Below are 8,876 nucleotides of genomic sequence, written 5' to 3' on the forward strand. Positions count from 1 at the left end.
TCCCAAGCTCTTTCACGTATGAAGGTGTTTGTGGAGGAGTGGTTGGGGTTAGTCACACGCTTGGGTTTGTGTGAGTAAATGCAAACACTTACCTGTCAGTGAGCTCTCAAACACACAGGAATTAACAGCGAGTGATGGCAAGTGCCCAGGCCTGGTGCCTGTAACTCCTCTTGTAGTGTGTCACACAAATCACGAGCCACATCCAGATCTCTCAGGCGTCGCACACTGGCAGCCACCTTAATTTGCTTTTCTGCCCGCTGTGCCACCCTGTTACATGGCTGCACAAGGCAGGTATGGAAACTGATGTACAGCAGCTTGCAGACCAGCTGCTTGTATTMAAATTTCTGTGGGGCACAGATCTTCATCCGTTACATACAGCGRGCTCTTAGAAATGCCTTGATGTAATGTTCAAATGCTCGCTGGATTTAAGTTCATCCCTGATGGAGTCAGTCACCCGCAGAGAAGTGTCACTGAATCTACTAAGTTTTGCTTGCTGTTGTGAGAGAAATGGCAATTGCAGGGGTTCAGAGACCTCCCTGCTCACATCTTACTTCTGTTAAAATTGAGAGGAATAAAAGATGAGGCAAACTGAAATCAAATCACTTCAGTTCTGGCATATCTCCAAGATTTTTAAATGTTGTTGCTGTGTTGATGTCTATTTTAAACATTTAAATATAACTGACATTTGTCCATCATAGGGCCTGAAACTTTTAAAATCTGTGTTTCTTTTAGTGTGATTGCAYTGACTTTTCTTCATCTTTCCCATCTTCTGTTCAGGATTGTTWTTTTCTCATTTACTCCTTTTTTACCTTAGAGGGAAATATGTGTAAATTCTCTGCACTGTTGAGTGTCTTGGAGTGGGCAGCATGTGGTAGATCAGGGATCTGGCTCYGAATAACTCTCTGTTCACTTTGGTATTGTATCAAACTCCTGAGTGTTGTACAATATATAAATGGAAAAGATAGCTAATGCCTTTTGTCCCACTGGAAATTATTGATCTAGTGTTAATGCACTATGAATCTTAAATGACAAATTCAGTAGTTTAATTGTGAATTCTGCCTTCTTTAGTCACTTTACTGCCTTCTTTAGTCACTTTGAAGCGTCAATTGAGCAAGTGAACAAAGTATTCTCACAAAACTATTTTTTTGTGACCTCTTCTCATCCCACCATTGTGACAATGGATTTTTCACCAGCATTATGATGATTTTTTAGGTGTAAGGAAATGAAAGCCTTCCATTAATCATGCCTTGGTATGTATAGGTGAACCCTCTTACAGATTTTGCGCTCCTGTAGAAGATGTGATATATCAGGTACCATCTCAGAACAAGGCAATTTCACAACCTAACTGTTCTCTCTGGAAAATACTTTGAGATAAAGCTGTTGATAGGTTATTCACAGGTGGCCTAAGTGGCAATCACACAACACATTCTTTCTCAGTGAGAGGCCTGATTTTGGCAAGAGAAATTGAGATCTGTAGCGGTTGTCTTGGGTCCACAAAAAAAAAAAGAACCCGAAATCCAAAACAGCCCATGGAACAAAAATTCCACTGTGGCGTATTTTTGCTGCTCTGTCATGTCAGCTGTCAGCAACCATGCCTTGAGGACTTAATTCCTTGGTGTTGGTGGAAGTTTCACTGCACCCTTAGGTACAGTGCTGAGCAGTTTTGCCCAAGGGGCTTGGACCCACAGTGCATTCGGGGCAGAKTGGCAGCAGTCCAGTTGAACCTGCCACATCAGAGTCAGTAAAGTGAGCAGCCAAATGTCCCTTGGCACACAGCTACCCTCCATGCTCTGCAGCAGCCAGCCAACTATTTCTGTCTTCCAGGGAGCCCTGACCCAACCTTCCTTCCCTTCTCTGCATGCAGTGACTCTCCCATCCAAAATTAAGAGTGGTGCCATATAGCCTCAATCATGCCAGAAATCATCATAACATGAGTTTTAAAAGCTCATTCGACTGGTGTTTGACATTTCACATTAAAAGATGAGCACCTAAGTTTGTGCTTTGAGGGCCATGCTGTAGATAAATAAATATTTATTCCTTACATGATTAAATTCCTGATATTAGTTCAGCTGACTAGAGCATGCTGCTAATAACTCCAAGGTCGTGTGTTCAGTTCCCATATGACCATTCACTTAAGGGTCACAGTCAACCCTTGTGGGTCCCTTCCAGCTCAGAATATTCGGTGAAATGTCTGTGAAAATCTTCAGCTGAAGGCACAGTCTGAATGCCTGCATTGGAAACACGGCTTTGTTTCTATTTTCCTAAATAGGCTTGAAGAAAAACTCTTTAAATCACCCCCTATAATTTTTTCCCCTCAGAGCATACTCATTTCATGTAAGTGCAGATGGTCAGATGCAGCCAGTTCCTTTCCCTCCTGATGCCCTCATCGGTCCAGGAATCCCTCGCCACGCCCGTCAGATCAACACTCTGAACCACGGGGAAGTTGTGTGTGCAGTCACCATCAGCAACCCCACGAGACACGTGTACACGGGTGGGAAGGGCTGTGTCAAGGTCTGGGACATCAGCCACCCTGGCAACAAGAGCCCAGTCTCTCAGCTGGACTGCCTGGTAGGTGAACAGCAGCATTTGGCAATGAAGGAAGGTGGGAAGTTGCTTTAAGATTGCAATGGTACCTCTAAGGGGCAGTGGGTATTTGATTTCTGTTGCAGCATCACAGGTTCCTATTGCATTTGTACCTTTGTAGTTTCTATTAGAACTGAGGTTGAAGTATGCTCCTCACCATACTTGTGGGTTTTTTCCCCCACAATGAATCSAAACATTTTTCATATCCTAAAATTGTGGTAGGAGGAAAGATCAAAGAAAGCACAGCAAACATTGTTTATAAACTTCGACATTTGCTGGCAATCTTAAAGCTCGTTGATATACTAACATGCTAAAAATGGCTGTCTTGCAGCTGTATTCTCTGAGAATATTTAGGATTGTGTCACGTATTYTGTGTCTATGTATATGTATGAATTCATTGACCTGTCTTAATGTGGCAATTAAAAATATTCCTGAGTGTTATTCACAAATTATTTGAATGTGCTAACAATGTGAACTATTGTTAGCRGCTTTTCTCTTGTCATTTACCAGCTCTTGCTGAGATGCTGCTGCTTGTTAGAGAGGCAGTAAAATGAGAGCTGTGCACCACGTGTAGACTTATAACGAATTGCTATGCAAGTTGCTACACAAACGAGGAAAATTGCCCAAATATTTTCCTCTGACACCTCCTAGATGGTAGCAGCAAGTCTCACTGGAATGGGAAGGGGGAAAGTGTGCAGGGAATTTGGTACTCCCCCATGCCGAGAGGTTAATGTGCTGAAATAAACAGAGTATGAAAATATAACTTTCTACRCCAGCTGTCAAATTCAGCTATCTTGAATTGTTTTGGGCTGGGTTCAGGTCTTTGCATTTTGATGCTAATTAAGATTAAATATCTCTCACTACTGAATTTTGTAGATCAAGTTGAAGTACTTCCCTAATGTCGTGTAATTTTCTGGCATTAATACACTTTATCATTGTCATAAGTATAAATGGCTCATTAAAACCAGGAGGGAATACAATACTTTTATGGATTTCTGCTCTCATGTTAATGCTGTTTTCTTTCCTCATGAGTAATCTCTTGATGGCTTCTGTCTCCACAGAACAGAGACAACTACATCCGTTCCTGCAGATTGCTCCCTGACGGCCGCACCCTGATTGTTGGTGGGGAAGCCAGCACGTTATCCATTTGGGACTTGGCAGCTCCAACTCCCCGCATCAAAGCAGAGCTGACATCTTCTGCTCCAGCTTGCTATGCCCTAGCTATCAGCCCTGATTCCAAGGTCTGCTTCTCTTGCTGCAGCGATGGCAACATTGCAGTGTGGGATCTGCATAATCAGACTTTAGTAAGGTAGGTCGACCACATTGTATCATCAGGTTGTGAAGAATTATTTAGACACAGCCCTATGTGCACTTTTGCATGTATATTTTATTTTCTCCACGCATGGATGATTCCTGTATTTTGTTGTTCAGTAATAACCTTATTAATGCCTTGACGAAAGTCTGTATGATTATTTGTAGGTTTTGAGAGTTTCATTGCTCCAGGCCTTTTGAGCAGCCCATAACTATAATTCCCTAAATATCAGCTAAAGTCAACACTGCTGTAGATTCCTTGAACAAATGGTTTTCTTTGTTTCCATGCAAGACACTGCTCTCGCTCTTTAATCAGAGGTCTAGCAAATATGTAATGGGTAAAGATGTGTGTTAATTATTGCACTTAGCCTCTTAGAAGTACAGTTGCTGCTCAACAGTAGTATACAGTGAGTTAAGAGCTGGTCACACAGAGCCTCTCTGCACTGCACTGMGTGTATGTTGTTATATATAGTAACAGTGTTGCATGTAAAATCAAGCTTTTACTTCCTGATATTCCTATTTAGATTGCTCTTTTTGTCTTTGATCTTCGGTGGCCTGCGCAGTGTTCTTAAACGGAGGTAATTTTGCTGATCATGCTACAGACCCCTGTGGAGAATGAGTATTTTGTGTGTGTATCACACAACCAGCAGCAAAGATTTCCAGGGTACCTGGCCCCTAAAGTGTCCTTTTTGAAATCAAATTAGCGCTTGGCTGTCTGGCCTGATTGCATCATCAACTCATCACAAAACTCACATGATTGTCCCAGGGTTGATGTTAATCTGGGATTGCTATTGGAATCTCAATTACAGGGATTGAAAAAGAAAACAGGTATTTTGTATAACTGCTCAGAACTGATTTTCCAGGATGAGAATGTGCTGATCTTCTGTCAATATTTTCAGGCAATTTCAGGGCCATACAGATGGAGCSAGCTGTATTGACATTTCTAATGATGGCACCAAGCTATGGACAGGAGGCCTGGACAATACCGTCAGATCCTGGGATCTCAGAGAGGGGAGACAGCTACAGCAACATGACTTCACATCACAGGTTCAGTCTCAGAACCTTTGGCATGTTAACAAAATTTTCTCATGATGTGTTAAAACAAACAGGCGCTTCTGTTAATACATTTTACTCCTTTATAAGCAAAAAAAAAGCAAGCTCAAAGAGAAGTCCRAAGAATTTTTCACTTGGTCTCATGCGCTTTTTTTTTTGTTGTTGTTTTTTTTTAATGTGGCTGCTAAATGTGTTTCTGGATAATGACTATTTGACAGATTAGTACCTCTCCCATGAGAGTAATGGAGAATGCATTTTATAAAACAAGTGCCAGATTAAAGCRTTCCTCTTTGCAACCTGTTCCAACTTCTGCAGATTCGAGTTCAAAAATATTTTATGAAAATATTTTTAAATGCTATCAGATAGGCTTGGTCATTAACTTCTATAGTTTGATTCAGTACTTCGCTATTGCAGTTTCAATAGCATTTAACAGTATAGTTTTGCAGCTGTGTTTGCATGAACTAATTTATCTTGATTACTGTAGTAATTGGATTATCGTGTTTTTAAAACTGCAGTAGACCAAAAATGTGAGTTTGCATAGTGCTAACAGTGTAGCAAGGGTCAGTTTTGAATATCTCAAGCTCATTCCTTTACTGATTGAAGCATGTGCTGTGCTAATTACAGATCTTCTCACTGGGCTATTGTCCAACTGGTGAGTGGTTGGCAGTAGGAATGGAGAACAGCAATGTCGAGGTGCTGCATGTTACCAAGCCGGACAAGTATCAGCTGCATCTTCATGAGAGCTGTGTGCTGTCACTCAAGTTTGCTCACTGTGGTAAGCAAATCTTCCTATGCCAGTATTTTCCTTCCTGAAAAATTCGTTCAACTACAGGGTATAGTTAAAAATTAGATATTATATTTAAATATTAAGGTTATTTTAAAAACGCTATATGACTGCTTTTTTCTGCTTATTTTGTGATGGAACATCTTAGGTCAACCAGATGAAAATGTTACTTTCTTAGGATATGTGTGAATGCTTTGTTGTTATGATGATCTGTTTCTTGAGGTGTATTCCTTGAAAACAAAATGCAGCAATAACATTTAAACAATCTGTTGCAGGCAAGTGGTTTGTAAGCACTGGAAAAGATAATCTTCTTAATGCTTGGAGAACACCTTATGGAGCCAGTATATTCCAGGTAATAATCTCCTAAAAGTTATTTTCCACATACATTACAGTGCAGTAGAGCTGCACATCTCAGGGTCTGTCAGTAACCTAAGGAGTTTTCAGGTGGAAATGCTGCTAATTAAAGTCCTTAAAGGGTTTGTCTGTAATTGGAGAAAGAAATGCTTTTGTTCTTTCTAACATTTCAGTAATTCAGCTTTTACAGTAAAGTAGCCCTTTARTCCAAAATTATTTTTAATACACTTCTTTCTCATCTGCTTTTACATGTTGGTGGAATACAGTACCCAAATAATGTCATTAGGTGAACATTCACTGACAGTCCAAAATGTAGGTRAAGCAGTGGAAGTCATATTCAACGTGTATTTTTCTTGGATGAGTTGTGTTGATGTACTGGACTAGCAGACTCCTGAACTGAAAATTGAATAGATATGGGGGGGCCCCCTGAAGTGTAACTGGAATTGGTAACCTCTCTATAGTCCCTCTGTGCCCAGTTTAAATGGCATTTCAGTGACACTAGAGAGGAGTGGGATTTTTGGCATGTTTTTCCATTCCTCTACTTGCAGGCAAGTCTAGATTGGGAACTTTTTGATTAAATTCATTGTTTAACTGGTTCTAGTTTAAATGGTCAKGTCTCATGCACTGATGCCTTCCATGTTTCCACTCTTGTGTACAGTGCAGTTTACCTTGACATGAGAAAGATATGATTGAAGTTTTCTTAGTAGAGGCTATTCAGTTTTAGAATCATGCTCTACAGACAGCCCAAATCATCCGAGTGAGAGCACATGCCCCTTAAAAATTATGTTAAAAACTCCAGTACAGTTTTCTTAGTGAGAGGGAGATAAGGAAACTTCAGTGCAGTGCARCAGGGGTGTCTTTGCCAGAACACAGCATGACTGGGAAGTGTTTAGCTCTTGTGGTAACAGGTGGAAAATYGTGTGGACATATATTGTATAAAGAATATATTATATAAATAAATATATATTATGTAAACAAAACATGCACTGAAACAGCAAAGCAAATGTGACAATATGTACACATCATCTTAGAGCAGACAGAAAAGCCAGAGGAGACAGAGTTAACGGCAATTTGCTGTGTCCCATCCAGCTCCTACACCCTTGTGTGTCCTGATCCACCAMAGTGTCTTTTCCTATTTGCATCCTCTGTGGTAATGTAAATTCCTTTGTCTTCTGTGTTGGGCAAGTAACGAAAGGAGATACAGTTGCTTCTGTGGCATCTCTTTGTTTCATACCTGTGGGTAGGTAGGGCTTCGTAGTGTTTCTCTGAATTTCTTGTCTGCAACAACAGAAGTGGGAAGAAGATGGTTTTTTATTCATTTTATGCAAATCCAATACATGAAATATTAATAAATGCTTGAAAAGTATATAGAAAGCATTACTTGAAAAAAAAAAAAAAGCATTACATTTGTTTGTTTGATTGATTGATAGATTACCTCTAGGTCCATAATATTCACTTCCCTTCCCACTGCTGCTTTATTTTAAAGTAGATCTTTCTGTGGAACAAAAGACTTTTAAAAAATTTCCACTATGGTACTGATACTTAAGTGAGCTTTTCATATATTCCTGTCTATAAATTCTTCCAATTAATCTTCAAGCCCTTCAGGATTGGAAAGATATAATTTTCCTTTTTTTTTTTTTTTTTTTTTTTTTTGTAGTCCAAAGAATCCTCATCTGTGCTTAGTTGTGATATCTCTGTGGATGACAAATACATTGTCACTGGCTCTGGGGACAAGAAAGCTACAGTCTATGAAGTTATTTATTAGAGACAAATCCGAATGCAGACAGAACTCCTTCTCCTAGCACTTTGCTGTATATTCCTTTTTTTTTTTTTTTCTTTCTAAACTGAAAACTTAAATGCTTATCACAGTTGTGGAATTTATTTTTACCTTCTTAACTTGCTATTGATTTGTGAATGTTCACTAAGAACTTGTGATACCAAAATGTCAGATTATCTACTTGGACGAAGATGGAATAAGCATACTTAACGGTGACCTTGACTCTTTATGTATTATAGCTGTAATGTATTTATTTTGTTTAAAGAAGGCTTTCTAACAATGAACTGACTAAATAAAGCTGTCTGGCCCGGCTTTAGTTTGAAAGATGCATTCTATACTTGTGTTTTTGCAGGTGGATAAATTGGGGATCTTGGAGAAGGATGTTCAGGAGATAGTTACAATTACACTAAATAGACTTGTAGTTTCTATTTAAAAAAAATAAACTTTGTTATATTTTTTAGTCCTGTTCTTGGATGAGACCTCTAAGTGTTATTACAGTATAATTATTTGGTGGGAAGATACTGTATCTTAACTATTTTAGACAGTCTTGGAAACTTAGGAAATTGCAAACTGTAGCCAGTGATCTACATGCCTGTGATGAATGGCAAATTCAGTTCACATCTAAATTAAATTCACTTTAAGTAAGAATGTGCTAATTTATATATTTGCAATGTTAATATAGCATCTTGTGTACAGATTTGTTCTCAATGCTTTTCTGTTGATAAACATAAAGCATTTTGGTGTCAAGCTAGGTTTTTTAATATAAACACCTCTCTTTGTTATATTGTAGAGAGTACAATAAGTTGCCTCAAAGAATCACCTTTGTAACTTCTGGAAACTTTTGCAATGTTTCCTAGAAAATGGGGATATGTGTCTTTGGGCAATTTTTCAATTACAAGAGATTATGAAAAATATTTGATATGTTCTTTGGAAACTGCACTGAAATAAGAATGGATGCCTACCAATATACAAACTACAAAAGCAATGACCTCTGAGGTAGGATTTGTAAGAGTA

The 8,876-nt window shown here is 39.0% G+C and overlaps 1 protein-coding gene across 3 annotated transcripts in view; it reads left to right on the top strand.

Moving 5' to 3' along the window:
- The window catches only part of LOC130573250 (transducin-like enhancer protein 4), a 95,704-nt gene extending 87,614 nt beyond the window's left edge, over positions 1–8,090 (top strand). For all 3 annotated transcript variants that reach the window (XM_057365564.1, XM_057365566.1, XM_057365565.1), the window contains exons 15-20: positions 2,319–2,568; positions 3,645–3,892; positions 4,794–4,941; positions 5,572–5,722; positions 6,007–6,083; positions 7,743–8,090. In XM_057365564.1, the coding sequence (XP_057221547.1) occupies positions 2,319–2,568; positions 3,645–3,892; positions 4,794–4,941; positions 5,572–5,722; positions 6,007–6,083; positions 7,743–7,850 (982 nt within the window). In that variant the 3' untranslated portion in view covers positions 7,851–8,090. The remainder of the gene's footprint in view (positions 1–2,318; positions 2,569–3,644; positions 3,893–4,793; positions 4,942–5,571; positions 5,723–6,006; positions 6,084–7,742) is intronic.
- Positions 8,091–8,876: the final 786 nt, after the last annotated feature.

This window comes from Malurus melanocephalus, unplaced genomic scaffold, assembly GCF_030028575.1.
Source record: "Malurus melanocephalus ecotype Western Australia unplaced genomic scaffold, MMel_1.1 scaffold_54, whole genome shotgun sequence".
In the NCBI taxonomy this organism is placed as follows: Eukaryota; Metazoa; Chordata; class Aves; order Passeriformes; family Maluridae; genus Malurus; species Malurus melanocephalus.